Source organism: Streptopelia decaocto (assembly GCF_964273445.1).
Source record: "Streptopelia decaocto genome assembly, chromosome: 7".
In the NCBI taxonomy this organism is placed as follows: domain Eukaryota; kingdom Metazoa; phylum Chordata; class Aves; order Columbiformes; family Columbidae; genus Streptopelia; species Streptopelia decaocto.
The window spans coordinates 33,970,868-33,987,210 of NC_138661.1; the positions used below are offsets into that span (position 1 = coordinate 33,970,868).

General features: G+C 39.2%; 1 protein-coding gene across 1 annotated transcript in view; it reads right to left on the bottom strand.

Moving 5' to 3' along the window:
* FMN1 (formin 1) overlaps positions 1-9,251 on the bottom strand; it is a 143,882-nt gene extending 134,631 nt beyond the window's left edge. The window contains exons 1-2 of the mRNA XM_082059382.1: positions 7,774-9,251; positions 5,528-5,645 (exon numbers count right to left, since the gene is read on the bottom strand). Coding sequence (XP_081915508.1) covers positions 5,528-5,645; positions 7,774-9,168 — 1,513 coding nt within the window. The 5' untranslated portion in view covers positions 9,169-9,251. The remainder of the gene's footprint in view (positions 1-5,527; positions 5,646-7,773) is intronic.
* Between the last annotated feature and the right edge of the window lie 7,092 nt (positions 9,252-16,343).

Consider the following 16,343-nt stretch of genomic DNA (forward strand, 5'->3'; position numbering starts at 1 on the left):
TAAGTAAGGGGAGAAAATGTCATTTTTAGTCTAGAGGAATATAATATGGCTACAAAAATATGGCTTGTAATAAAAACTCAGCTTCTCAATAACAAGCTAGAACATGAATATGAAACAGAATATGAAACACTGACATAACATGGACAAACACACCTGTCATGCTGCACAATAAATTCAGTAAAATGTAGGAAAATAATTTACAAAGCCTTTATGCAGCCCACCTGCACTCTAAGGCCACATCAAGTTGACCAGTGACCATTAAATCACGAAACCACTATCTTCAGCCAATGCATAGTATCCCGTTTGCTGTAGTCCTGCTTTATCTAATTCATTACAATAAAATTTGTAACAGAATCCCAGAACTAAACCCCAAATACCATAGTGAAATCAAATAAAATGAAACTAAAAAAAAAAAAGTCTTTTTTTAAATTCTGAGATGAAACTAGCTGTTAGCAGGCACTGTTACAACAATTTCCTTCAGGACATTAACAACATATTAATAGACTCATAGAATGGTTTGGGTTGGAAGGCACCTTAAAGATCATCGAGCTCCAACCCCCCTGCCATGGGCAGGGACACCTTCCACTAGACCAGGTTGCTCAAAGCCCCATCCAACCTGGTCTGGAACACTTCCAGGGATGGGGCATCCACAACCTCTCTGGGCAGTCTGTTCCAGTGTCTCAGCACCCCCATGGTGAAGAATTTCTTCCTTATATCTAATGTAAATCTACTCTCTTCCACTTTAAAGCCATTACCCCTTGTCCTATCATGACATGCCCTTGGAAAAAAGTTCCTCTCCAGCTTTCTTGTATGTCCCCTTTAGGTACTGGAAGGCTGCTATAAGGTGTCCTTGGAGCCTTCTCTTCCCCAGGCTGTACAAACCCAACCCTCTCAGCCTGTCTTCATAGGAGAGGTGCTCCAGCCCTCTGACCATCTTCGTGGTCAAGCATTATAATTCTTTTAGAGACGACCATAAATTGTTCAAGGCCACAAAGAAAATTCATGTTAAAGAAAGAAAATAAATCATGTTCTTATCTCTCATCTATTTGTTCAGACCATTATGACTCTCTTTTTCTCACATAAACTGGTTATTCTCTACATTTACATCATTACCATAATGTGATATTTTTGCTGGGAGCCCAGAGCATAGGGGGCCAAGGTTAGTAATAGATTTAAGACTTGGCAATAATCCTCTGCCATTATTTTTTTATTTCATTCACCATTTATTTAGACACTTTTTGTTTAAGAAGAGCTTTCTCAGTCACCTCTCTATTTTCTTATTTACCCTGCAAGTTGTGCTTATAGCATCACAGACTGTTGTTGTTGGAATTGTGGCACCATAGAGACAGCATTACCTCACTTCAGATCTAAGGATGATGAATAGATAGACTGTGAAAGAACAGGGTGCTTTAATGTTAAATACAGACATTTGAATTAACAAGAAAACATGTAATGAAAAAAGCACTGAATGGATTAATGTTTTGACTTGATTTTTTTAAACATTTTCTCCAGCAAAAATGTCAAGTACTTCTCTCTTATTGTTTTTTAGATTTCTGTTTTGCTTAGGCAAAAGACTAGACTCTCTCTGATTAATATAAAAGAACTATTTTGCTCCTAATGGCTAACAATGCATTTTTAATAGGAATCACAGGATCTGTATACTACCTTAATGTGGAGACAGTTCTTCAAACATAAGTAGATTTATGAGCAGCAAAACTCTTGTCTAAATTCCTCTTCTTGGACACGAGCAGCTGCAAATGCTGATCTAGTCTTCAGCAGCAGCTGGGACATTGATTATATGTGGATTCTATGTGAAATAGTATCACAAATGAGTTTGCTCAATATAGACAAGAATTTGTCTCCTCTACCTGGCTAGATGTTTTCATGAGACATAACAGATGACACATCTACCTTTCTATCAGATTTAATGCTTAAAAACTGGGAGAAATCTCTCTAAGAATTATGGAGGAAAAAATAAAATAAACTTTTAATGAAAACAGAAAAACAGAACTTTAGGGCCAGAGGAATATGCACAGAAATGTCTTTGATTATTTGGGAAAGATTTACATGGAATAAACCTACAACTATAAATTTAAAAACCCTTTTTCTAGTCTTCCAGGATATAAATGATGTAATGTACTAAAGACTTTCTGGACAACTATTTCAGACTGACACACTTCAAAGCAGCTCCAGTTTCTCTAGAGAACCACATAAGCAGCTTGTGCTAATTACAGAGTGGCAGTTGACAACACAGTCACTCGCTCTATGGAAACAGAGGAATTAAAGATTCAGAAAACATAAGATATGCCAAAATATTGTAATATCATCTTTTTAATTCAAAATCTACAACCCGGGATTCGGGTGTTGGGGGGTGACAACACTATGACTACACGAGATATTATGAAAGGCACAAAAAAACCCCCACGCTACTGCAGCATTAAATTTGTTCAGTAACTTCTTTCACTTCTAATATTCCTAACAGGCCTACTCAGCCCAGTACACGTGTTCCTTGTTATGTCCATTTGCTTTTCAGTTGGTTTCCCACACATCAAGCCAGACTACGAACCTCAGGAGGGAGTTAGCCGCTCCTTCAAGCTGCTATGAGTCACTATGTTGTCTGCTGCATAGGCCAAAGTAAGCCTGAATTTCTTGCTTCCACTAAGCAGCAAGAACAATGAGGAAAAGCATGGCAAGGAAGTGAGAAAAGATCAAAAAGCCAGGAATCCTCTTCCTCATCCCTACCTTCCTGCCGTTGCTGCCAGAGTGCACGGACATGAAAGAACTAAATCAAAGACTTAGTGCAGAACTGTGAGAAAAATTACAGTACTCCAATTTTCAAATTTTCAGTGTTACTTTAAATACTAATTTCTCATGAGAAATGAAAAAAATCTGTGCTACCTCATAAAATAAGCACATAGTCTTGTACCCTGTTACAAGCATAAAGACTTACGTCCACAGATTTATGCTTGCATATGATCCCACTTGTGACAGAAGTATTTTGTTTAAACCTAAAATAAAGCTGTGCTAAATGAATACTTACCTAATAATTCAGCCTATTATTATTGTTTGTATATAGACTCTTATTGTTTCTGTAGACTAAACTTTTAATCACAGAAATTAAAACACTAACATAAATAATTGATTGAAAGTCAAAACAAGTCACTTCAGCATTTTTTACAATACAGATAATCATCTATTCAGGAACATCAGTGGAGGAAGCCTGGAATCACAAACATCCCTGCCGCACACAATTTTTGAAGCCTGTTCTGAAATCAATAGTTTTTCATTTGATCTTAGCGGTCAGGACAAGACACTGGGGTAAGAAATAGGGTTTCAGGTTGAGACCAGTCAGTTTAATGATGATGATTAAGCTACTTCCTATCGTACTTTTAAGAAGCCCACACAGTGCACAAGAAGTTCCTAAGGTACTGGTGGCTGGGAGAGAATTTTGGATGGGAAGCGGGAGAGGGATGAGGGGAAATGCCAACATACTTCAAAGGTACCAGACACTGTCAGAGTGAAGATACTGAATTTAGAAGTAATGCTGTATTGCCACTTTCATATTCATTTAAAAAACCCACAAACTCCGCCCCCCCCAGCAATGAGACAACATTGAATACAAACTCTTTTTTAAAATTATATCAGCACTACTCATGTACAGTACCTTTCTTCACTTGCAGGAGACTGATTAAACTCATTCCTGCACATAATGCTTTAAAACAGTCACCCTAGTACTCAGAAAAGCAAATGTAACTGATCCGTCACAGGCAACTTACAACTGCTTGCTGTGTCCCTGCTACCACAACCACCTTCTGGGTATCCATGAACAGCTGAAAGACACACAAGCCTGCTCATCACTGAGGCACACCTACAACTCTGCTGCACTCCTAACACACATTGCAAATACAGCCTTTGCCTATGGCCTTTGCAAGCACCGCCTCTGTCTCATCCTCTCTGAATCACCAGCAGTTTGTTTTCATTCAAACCCTTCTCTCTGCCAGACACTGCAGTGACTAATGAACTGTAGAATCTGGTCTGTATAAAATTTGACTTAGCAAACTAACCATCAGCATGTTGATGACACTGCCACCCAAAATATCACACTAACAAAAGAGTAACAATTTACATGGGCTCTAAGCCAGTCTGCCCTTCCTATTCAGATTTCAGGAAAGCATGACCTCATTTCTCTACAAGTAGTAGAATCTGGAGCTTTTGTTAATTCAGTCTTCTTTCCTTTATTTCAGCATTTGTTTATGCCACAGATGATTACAGTCATTAGGAGAAAAAAATATTTATTTGGGTAAAATTAAATACAGCAAGAATACAGCCTATAATAAGAATCTAAGAGTAACAGAAAAAGCCTGTAGCATTCCTCATCAACAGTTGAATACCTGTCCTGGTCATCTAGTGATAGACTCCCACACCTCAGACCAATCAGATGCACTGTAAATTCAATTCTGTCTATATTTGAAACATGTCATTCCTGTCAAAAGCAAGGTTTCTGAATCTTCCAGTGTCTTCCATGCCCACTTTACAAACAAGGAAGATGAAGACAGAGAAAACTGAGGAAAGAGGGAGAAAGAAGTAATACACGAAACAACACAGAGCAATAGATCTACTTCTATTTATTCTTCCTCATCTACAAGGCCAGATGGACATCCACTGGAACTGGAAAGAACCATATAGCATTACCCTCTACAATTTGTCACAGCAAGGTAGCATTTAACCTTGTTTTTAAATTCCACTTAATCCTTTCTAAGTGGTATTTTCTAAAATCTCCAGGTACTTGGAGAATAGATGGTCTATTGCCTTTCATTTCAATATTTCAGACAGCTCCACAGTTTATGACTAATTTCTGAGTAACAAGGACTTCCTGTTTCATATTTAAGTATGCAAATTTGAAACAGAGTTGTGGCTACAATAATCACTTGTAAATATGTAAGTATTTATCTAAATAACACCAAATTAAGAATTCCACAGAATTTTCTGTGGAAGTCTTACCTGATCAGCATTGCACTTAGACATACCCTCTCATACATTTGTATAGACAGCATACATGGCTACTGATAAAAGTGATCCAAGTGGACATGAGTATTTCCCTGTTTATACACAAGCTGCAATAATGGTATTTGTTACTTTTATTCTAGGCACTACCTGGAGAAAATCTGCAGCCAGACTACAGTTGGGCAGGTCACTGTCCCCTGCACTCTAAGGCAATGGCAAAAGCAGTCAGGTTTACATTTGTTTACTATTCTGTTGCTCATGCATTAGAAATGGATAACCTAACTTCTCAAAGAAACCCACTTTCCTCATGAATTTGTGCAGGCAAGTGTTTAGATTTCAACACAGATTTAACCATTTACATTTCAAATCAGATGTTTAACAAGTGGCAGTAAACAACACATCCAAGACACAAGGTCTGTTTTTACAGATAAGAAAGTACTGTGACTTATCACCAGCTCTGTATTAAACAAGATCAAAAATTTCAGAAACTAATTTCTGCAAATGCTTCACCTCTTTGTTTTACCTGCTTCTGTGTACTTCAGTCCTACTTTTACTTCTTCGTGCGTTGCTTTTGGTGGCGGCCAGACAGTCTGGAGTCTCCCTGGAGTCTTGTCATCTTGCTCTGAGGGACTCAGGTCAGGCTGTTAAAATTACACAAGAAAAAATTAAAGTCTGCAGTATCAATAGATTCCAAAACAGCAACCACCATGCTCAGCTCTACATGTGTACTCCTGAATGGTTATCTGCCTCATTCGACCGATCGAAACAGTGCTCAGTTGGTTAGAAGGGACACAAAGAAATCTATGTAATTTTTAGGAGGAAAATAACATAATGCATGTGACATACAATGATTTGTTGAAACTGTTCACATCAGTGTGGAAAGCTCCTTTGGTGAACCATAGAGGTGGTCAAGAACACTAGTTTTTTTTCCCGTATCTTTTTTCAGAGTGAAGAAACCCACCTGTGCTTTTCTTACAAGTAAACATTAGTGGGATTCACCTAAGACATCATTTGACAACATAATTTTCAGGAAGCATAGCTAGTTTATTAAATTCCTGCCCCACCCCCAGCAGCTTGCTCAGTCCACATACCACAGAATACTGACACATCAAAGTGCTGCTGCAGCTGTTAATGGGACTGCATTGTCAACTGGAATGCTAAAATAACCCTTTAAAGGTGGGGGGGAGAGGGCGCAAAAAAACAAACTAAAACCAAAAAAAACGATTAAACAAGCATTCTTTTAGAGCTTTACATTTTGTTATGTTTTTTTGGTTTTTGTTTGTTTGTTTGTTTGTTTTTTAACATCTCTAAAATTTCTGCAATCCGATTTACAATATGCTCCTACTACATGTAATTGCATAGGCACAACTGTAGCAAGAGCAAAACCCTGCATGAAAGTCACCCATAAATGGCCCACATGAGCAAGGAACGAGGAAAAGCAAGACCCTCCCACTCTCGCTTTGCCCTGAGAAAATGTACATTTGTACTAGATCAGACATTAAGCAGACACTTACAAAAGCCACCCCTGCTGACTCCTGTGCTCCCTCCCTGAACGTGTGAGGCCACAGCTTCCCTGGCAGGTTTGCTGGGAGCCACCCAGGCGCTTGTGCCAGTGCAGCCCAGGGCTGGTGTCAGCGGGAAGAAGCCAGGAATGGGAAGGGCACACACAGGCTGCAACTGCTGCACAAGCCACGGCCAGTGAGTATCTCTTTGCTCCTCCCCTCCGGTAATTTACTACAAACTGGTATTATCAGTCTACCCAGGTGTCAGTCAAGATTTTTTTAAAGTTTTTAATTTATGTAAGAATAAAAATTTACAGAGTACAACCAACACAGAAAATTAATTTAAGTAGCTTCAGGTTCAGGTTCAATCCTGCAAATTTAATCATTCCGATAATTCCCTCTTTAGCCAAAAAAGAAGAGTCTTTTAGACTGATTATTTCTGCCAAAGATGTAACCGTAAGAATTTGGGGTTGAAGAAACCCCAGCCCAAGGCTTACTCATTTAATTAATGAGTTCAGATCACACTCAAATTAATTTATCAACATGGTTCTATGAAAACATATAATAGATTTTTTTTTCAATTTTTAAAAGTATAGTAACTAAATCTCCATATGCCTAAGAATATTAAGCTTGCAAACACTTAATATTAATCCTTGAGTTGTCTTATTGGAATCATTAAGTTATACTTGGATAACGTTAAATGCCTATCAATATTTGCAAAGCTAGATATATGCACGTACATAAGAAAAAAATTACTTTAAATTCTATGTGTTGGACAAACTAAGTTGAAAATCATCCATAAATTCTCTTATCAGGTCCCATAACAGAATTATTCCTAAAGGTAAAATGAAATTTACTTTCAAAAATAAAAAACTCAATGAAAGAAAACAGTGTGAATGAGAAAAAAAATAAATAATACTACAGTAAATATTTGTAGCACCAAACTGATTTAAAACTACACTTAACATATGGGCAACTGTATTGTAATGATCTTTTAAAATCAGAAACTGATTAAGTTCTCAGTACTGATTGAAAGCCTGTGACTATCACCAGTACTTACTGAATTCTGCTACAACTGCAAATGCTCAAGAATTCTGACAAATTAGCCCCAAGATTTCTTCAGTTGGGAATCCAAAATTTGAGATTGCCAAAAGAAGAGGACGATTCTGACACTTTGACCTTAAGTCCCCACCAATAATTTTAAACAATAAATACTCTTTTATCAATCTGCTTCCAGGTCTTAGGAAGAAAAAATAATTCAACCTACAGATTTGTCTGATGGTCCATCCCCAGGTTTTGATTTTGACCTTTCAAATACAGCTTTCAAGGACTCTTTTTCATTTCTCATTTTGCGTTTTATGGCTTCCAGTTCTGAAGTATCTGCAGTTGTTTCTTTTTTGGGAGGCCGTGAGAATAAAGCTTTAAAGACGTCCAGTGCAGATTCAGCAGGGCTTGATTTTATTTCCTCAGAGGGAAGTTGTGGTTCTGTTTTGCTAGAGGCTTTGTACTCTTGAGCTTCATCACTGTTCTCGACGTCCCCAGTTCCCTCAGCAAAGTCCTCGGTTCTGTCTTCATTCTTGGAGACTTCTATGTTCAACAAGTGCGAGAGTTGTTCCAGGAATGTAGGACTTGCTTTAGGTTCAGCCGTTTTTTTTTTAGTGGTCAAACCTGATGTAATACTGGATTTCTTAACAGGCTGTCGTAATTTAAGCAGAGCTAAATCATTCTCCCTTGGTTTAATTTCTGTAAGAGTTTCCCCATCCTCTGTGGTTAGTCCCTTTTTCCTCACACGTAGTCCACTGAAGAAAGCAGGCAGCTGGAAAGTCTTTTCAGCCAGTGCTGTTTTTTGGAGCGATGTATTGTCAGCTGAAGGTCTTTGTTCTTCTTCTGGAAGTTCTTGAGGGCAATCCCCTGCAGCAAGCAAGCAACTAAACTGCTCATCCATTAAAATTTTGTCTTTTCCACTGGAGTCATGCTCCAGAACACCATCCAGCTCTTCAGAGAGTTGCTTAGAAACTGGTGGGTGTAACTGAATGTCATCTGTATCCACAGTGTCACCACTGTTGCTGTGCCCTTCTGATTCTGACTCTTCCTTATTTTGATTGTTATAATCCAAAGCCTCAGCAGACAAAGCAGCATTATTTAGCCCAGAGTTGCTTGTATCGTTTTCATTGGTGTCTGGGTCCTTACTCTCTGTGTCCGATTCTGTATCACTTGTTGTACAAACCAAAGTACCTTGTACAAGAATAGCATCCTTGTCATCATTGTCAGATTGAGACAAAGAAGTCTGTACAAACCTTAAATGGTGAAAAAGTAATTCATGTTGTTCAGCTAAATCCAGTTCCAGGTCAGTTTGCCTGCCAGACATTGGGTCAGCTTGGCCACTGGTACTATTCATGCCGGGCTGATTTTCTGAATCTTCGTTACAATCATTATCATTCCTCTCATGCCAGGTGTCAGCATGAGTATTTATATCGGTGTGCAAGGGTTGAAATGCTTTAAGTACTGTTTCTTCTTTGGAAGCCGTAGGTTCAAATTTAGTTGTAAATCCAAAAAGTGTTTTCACAGAAAAAGTAGTGAAAATATCAGGTTTGCCTTCTGCTGTATTCTCCAGGTCTGGAAGCTCACCGGAATCGGGCAATGCATTTTCTTCTTCCTCCATGTTGTGTAAAGCAGAGGATAGATTTGCTTCTAGCAGTGCTACTAACTGCTAAACAAGTATTTAATACATGCCTTCAGACAGCAGACTGAACTCACTGCAGGCACTGCAGGAGGCAACGCTCCCCGGCCTTGCGAGGGCAGCGAGCCTCCCCCAGGCCACCCTGCCCTCCTGCTGCCAGCAGCCAAAGTATCCCTCAGGTATCCAAACTGTATTCCAGGAGCAGCAAAAAGACCCACCGTAAAAAAAGTTCTCAGCAGCGTCGGTAACTTGTTCCTGTACACAAAGGACTTTTTGTCACAGCAAATATGCCAGCGCACTAATCTTGGTTGAAAATTCGACCAATGGTTCCTGCTGGGACGCTGCGATCCTACTGGCTGCACACAACTTCCTACGTGCTAAAAAGTGCCGAGCAGCTTTATAAACAAGGCTCCCGAACAGAACTGGATGCATTTGTAGTTTGCTACTTCCTTATCCCAGTACACAAGCTGTGAGTGGTTTTCAGCAGAAAATTCCTGATGGATTTTTTTGCACAGTATTTCCACTTTGATGAAGAACTTCTTTTGTAAATCCATAATCACAGAAAAATGTCAAATGGAAACCTGAAGTGACGAATCTGAAGCTTCCAGTGCCACTGCTCGGTGCCTGTGACGAGTCCTCAGTTCCCGGCCAGCCAAAGTGAACTCGAGTGAGCGCCCTTGAAACCGAAGAAAGAAGGAAAAAAGAAAAAGAAAAAAAAAAAAAAAGGAGGCTCTCTTCCGATTTGCTGCAGGTTTCATCTGGAATGCAGATTTCAGCCTCCAGGGCCACGAACAAAACCCCACAGGACTGGTTTCATATTACCACTGTCCCAACTCTGCACAGCTACTTCTGTGAACTGTGCACAGGTACTTATCACAGGCTGTCGCCACACCCAGGAACCAGGAGCGGTTGGGGTGGGCAGGGTAAACAGCCAGCACGGCGCAGCAACGCCAAGTTAACTGTTTAGCAATCAGGTAGGCTCTCCATCCGCACTGCACCCGACCTCAGATTACTTCAGATGACAACAATCTCTGCTGACAGATTTCTTTTCTAACTTTCATCTCTATATTTTGCCATGGTAATGCTCTATGTGTGAGATTTGTTTTAGTTAATACTGCCAAAAACACTTGGAGGAACTCTTCAAGACTGTATAACTCAGTATTAACAGATGCTGTCAGGGATGGGACATATTTTTTTCAAAACACACACATAAAGAAACTACAAAATACTCTAAGCACCTTTGATATTCGAAAAGTCAGTAACATTTAGGCCAGGTTCCAGTCAAAAGTTTTCACTTTTGTTCCTTCTCTTATTTTTAGAAGTACAGAGACTGTGAATCTGCAGGAATTTATATTATTTTATTCCCTGGCCTTTAAGAATTTTATTTAGTCTACTTTCCGCATGGGTACCTTAGAAATTCAAAGATACTATTATCGGTTTTTTGCACAAAGTTACAGGGTCATTCTACAATCAGCCATTTAGCTGTGCTGAGTAATCTCAAACAAGCAAGGTGGGGAAAGCTGTCCTTCACAGGGAAATCAGCCGCGGATCACGCCACTGTGTCAAATTACTGAAAAACAGTTACTGAAAAGCTGAATATTACAGACAGCAAGCAAAAACAAAGTATCCCAACACACTTAACTTTTGTTTTGATGTTTAAAAATGTAGGCTGTACAAAAAGCATGTATCTACCTTTTCAATATAATATAGAAGACAATAAAATCAGTGGCAAAAGTCATTGGTGTCTACCGCAGGAAGCAAGTTTCCCGAAAGTCAGATTGTAATACTAAGAGCTTAGATGAAATTTACAGCCAGCTTTTCAATGAGAGGGTTGCATGCATTCTTACAAAGGGCACCAGAATCATCTTTATCTGTGATTTAACATTGAACAATGTCTTCTGCCTCACTGCTGGACTCGCTCCTCAGCTATGCTTAATCATCAGGTGCCAAGGACAGAAACGACAGACAGGCCATAGCTCCCCTGGTTTTCTAGGCTTATTACAAAAGGAAACTCTACATAAGGAAAGAGTCATAGAGTCTTTATCACTCTTTATGCCAACCTATTCTTATAATCTCAGGGCTAGTACGATGTGTGGGATACAGCTGCTTCCACACTGGTGATTTCCGCTAAGACAGGACATCAATTCTAAATTTTATTTTATGACAAAATAACTGGGCCAAAGTGACCCTACTGAACCAAAATTGTCTACTCTTAAATTTACATCTGTTTTTATGTTCAGCCACAGGACTAATTGTTCATTGTCCTGATAATTCCTAATACCTTGTTTATTTATTTATGTACCTATTTATTTGGGGTTTGGTTAACTTATGATGGGTAAACATTGAATCATATATTTCAATAACATTTTTTTTGGTCTTTAACAAAAAATATACCTATATTAACAACTTCATGGTGCCATTTAAACTAAACATACTTATTCAGGTTATGCAAAAATTTTTATTTATCTGTTTATATTAATTACAACCCACACTTAGAATAAAACTTCTCTATAATAATCTAGGGTCATCAAACTGAAACAGTCCTATGAATATTGTACATGGGCAGGTTATTGAAAATAGCCACTATCTAAATATTTAAGATTTTAATAGTTTAGTTTAGTTTACAAGGAAAACTGTACTTTGCATCTAAACAACATCCCAATAAAATTTACGAGATTATCAAATTAGTAGTGAAAAGGATGGTACTTTGAGTGTCAGGCCAAAGTTACGCAATGTATTGAGATGATAGAAAACCCAGAGTTGAACACTGAATAATTAAAACTCCAGAAATAGCAATATATTTTATAAACCCAAAGATATTCTCACAAGCCTGCAGAAAATGACACTGCTTTATATATACTTCTTCTCTTGATAGTGCACTTTAAGAAGTGAGAAGAAACTTTGAAGCTTTTTGAGTGTTATTATGGACAAAGGAACTCATCTCTTTATTTAGCCTTGGAGAAATAATCAAAAGCCAGACAGTCTCTCAAATTCACCATGCAGTCCATAAAACCCTGGCCTCAAATCAGGCTTTTGTAAGGACTTCTTTCTCTTAGTCTGATGATCATCCCAGTGGACAGTACCCTGTGGAGGGACTGGATAACTGATAATGAAATACACATTGGTACATACCCAACAAAGTGTTTCTGGGTAAAATACATACATTGATATTTACCCTTAATATTTTTACACAAGAAGGAGACCATCATTTTGTGATGCGCAAATGAGACAGAGTCCGTTTGTTGGCAGAAGCATTTTAATGCTGGGTGGATCTATCTCATAAGGAAAGCCTCTCTCAACAGGCTGTAATACTGCGGCTGAAGGAAGAAACAACTTCAAAATCTCTAGAAAAAATCAGTTATGATAATGTCTGTTTACTTAATAAAACTGGCAACTCTCTGGTGCCTCAGAAAAGCCCTTAAAACTTGCCATAGCAACTTTCAGGGCAGCCAGTGAATTAATTATACAAAAGGACAATAATTCCTTACAGTTTAAAGCACATTTAATAATCCACACCCTTTTTGACCTACATTTCCTCACAGACAGAAGTCAGCCCTGCAACTCACTCCAGTTCTGTTCTTGAGGTGTCTAAGAGCTCTCTCGAAGTAGGTTTTAAAACTAGTTTTTAAGAAAACACACAATAAGCCAGAATAAACTAATTTCTATCACTATCACACACCAGGGCTCAAGGCTTCCTGACTCTGTATCTATTCAGATTGCCTTTCCAGATCACTGTAATAGCAACCTAGCGAAACACGAACAGGGCATGAAAAACAGTCAAGTGGCTAAACTGTATAGAAAACAAATTTTCTGTAGTTTTTCTACATAAAGAGCCTTAAACCAAGAAAACTTTGCATAATTTCTTTAAGATAATCATAGAATAAAACATGTATGAATTGTGTCAGGCAGGGGGCTGTTGTGGCTCAGGCAGCTTGAACTGATCTGAAGCTCAGCTAACACCCTCCTGCCCTCTGCCCTGAGCCAGTGCTTACTGTGCTGACTGATAAAGATCTTAACATTCTCCTGCTCTCCTGTCTGTCTCTCTTATTTCATTTTATGCTTACTATTTTAACTCTTTAAGTGCTCTAAAACAGAAAAGACAGAGAAGACAGGAGAAAACCAGTAGGTCCTGGATTTTCACCTTTATTCTCAGCCTTGTTACCTCACTATTGATCATTATATGAGCAATTTTCCTGAGGTTTGAGGATCTGGGTATCAACAACACAATCATTTTAAATGTACATAATTAAGTTTAGGCATAGCAACAAAAATAGAGATACGATAATTGTTATCAAAATTCAGCATTATATGACGGTAACAGAATGAGCAGACATCAGACACATTTGGTGTAGCGGCCTGTAGAAATGCCATGTGTTTTTTAACATCTTCATCAAAATTATGCTCAACATTGAGCTATAGGCTACTATAGAGAATTTGAAAAAAGATCATAATAGTTATATGGTTATAAAACCAGAAAACACATTAAGAAAGACAGCTTATTATTTTGAAGGAATGCATCTTTTATCAATAAATGTATGGAACAGTTAGTCTGTAAAACCCATTACATGAAAAAACAACGGTAGTTCTGAGGCAGAACTAGTAGAAGAGATGTATTGGCTGATCTCCTGGTTAAAATGAGTAGACATACAAGTAACAAAGACAGGGAACAGATGACCACTGTAAACCGCGTAAGGAAACTGAGTATTATCTTTGTGCATTAAGGCACAAAGGCTGGCACTTAGTGTAACAAAGAATGGAGATGAATTTTTCATCTTTTCCCTTTGTGTTTTCCTTTTCTAGGTTGTTTTCATGTTCTTTTCATTTCAACAGGCCTTTTGCTTCCTATCTACAGTGTGATAAAGATTAAACACAAAACTTTAAAAAATAAAGTCCACATAGTACATCAAATAATCTACCAGAATTTCTTAAGTAATTATTAGCTATTAATAGTTATTTTAGCTGCATTTTCACATCTCATTTTTGTGGTTTTTTGTCTGACATGAAATGCTGTACAAAGAATAGGGTGGAGTTGCATTTCTATTTTGTTTCATTATCTTCTGTATCTCTGTATCTTCTCTATGCTGGACTGGGAATGAGAACACAGCATGCTTAAGAGAAGATTTTAAAATCTAATTTAGGATTTTTTTTCAAGCTTCTGATACAGATTGTGCCTTTGAAATTTCTGACAGAGCAGAATTCATTCACTCTCTCCCTCATCTACTTTATCTGCCTCCTTCCAACTAATAGAAATGTAAGAACATCTTTTCAATAACATAAGCAAACACTAGTAGATCACAGAATCACACAATGTTATGGATTGGAAGGGACCATGAAAGATCATCTAGTCCAATCCCCCCGCTGGAGCAGGAACACTTACATGAGATTACACAGGAATGTGTACAGGCGGGTTTTGAATGTCTCCAAAGTAGTAGACTCCACAACCTCCCTGGGCAGCCTGTTCCAGTGCTCTGTTACCCTCACTGAGAATAAGTTTTTTCTCATATTTAAGTGGAACTTCCTGTGTTCCTGTTTGTGCCCATTCCCACTTGTCTTATCATTGGTTGTCACTGAGAAAAGCCTGGCTCCATCCCCGTGACACTCACCTTTTACATATTTATAAACATTAATGTGATCACCCCTCAGTCTTCTCTTCTCCAAGCCAAAGAGACACAGCTACCTCAGCCTTTCCTCATAAGGGAGATGCTCCACTCTTTTAATCATCTTTGTTGCCCTGCGCTGGACTCTCTCCAGCAGTTCCCTGTCCTTCTGCAACTGAGGGGCCCAGAACTGGACACAATATTCCAGGTGTGGTCTCACCAGGGCAGAGTAGAGGGAGAGGAAAACCTCTCTCGACCTACTAACCACCCCCCTTCTAATACACCCCAGGATGCCATTGACCTTCCTGGCCACAAGGGCACAGTGCTGGCTCATGGTCACCCTGCTGTCCACCAGGACCCCCAGGGCCCTTTCCCCTACAATGCTCTCTAACAGCTTGCTCACCAACTTATACTGGAACCTGGGGTTGTTCCTGCCCAGATGCAATACTCTACACTTGCCCTTGTTATATTTCATTAAATTTTTCCCCACGCAACTCTCCAGCCTGTCCAGGTCTCGCAGCCTTCTGGCGTGTCAGCCACTCCTCCCAGTTTGGTGTCATCAGCAAACTTGCTGACAGTGCACTCTAGTCCCTCATCCAAATCATTGATGAATATATTGAATAGTACTGGTCCCAGTACCAACCCTCGAGGGACTCCACTAGATACAGGACTTCAACTACACTCTGTCCCATTGAGCACAACTCTCTAGCTACTTTCCTTCAGCCAGTTCACAGTCCACCTCACTACCCGATCATCCAGTCCACGCTTCCTCAGTTTAGCTGTGAGGATGCTGTGGGAGACTGTGTCAAATGCTTTACTGAAGTCAAGATAGACCACATCCACTGGTTTGCCATCATCTATCCACCTGGTTATGTCCTCATAAAACGCTATGATGTTGGTTAAGCGTGACTTCCCCTTGGCAAAGCCATGTTGACTGCTTCTAATGACCCTCTTATCCTTGATATGCCTTGATAAGTTGTTCCATCACCTTTCCAGGGATGGAGGTGATGTTGACCGGTCTATAGTTACCCAGGTCCTCCTTCTTGCCCTATTTGAAGACTGGAGTGACATTTGCTTTCCTCCAGTCCTCAGGCACCTCTCCCATTTCCCAAGACTTAGCAAAGATGATGGAGAGTGGTCTAGCAATGACCTCAGCCAGCTCTCTCAGCACTCGCGGGTGCATCTCATCCGGACCCATTGATTTATGGATGTCCAGATTGCCTAATTGCTCCCTAACCCAGTCCTCATCAACCGAGGCAAACTCCTCCATTGTTCTGACTTCCTCTGCTGCCTCAGGTGTACGGGGATCCTCAGGACAGTCTATATATGCACATATACAAATATTTTATACATTTATTTAAGGATGCTCCTAGTCCACAGAAAGCAAAGCTATTCAGTAAGACACTTTGTTTCTCATATTGTCACTGTTATGAATATAACTGCATTTTAAAACAGTAGTGCCTAATTTTTCGATCAATCAGGCTAAACTTTTTCTTCCAACAGCAGGAAAGGGTCATAGACCACATGACTGCATGTATTATAGCACAACTGCGAGTAAAT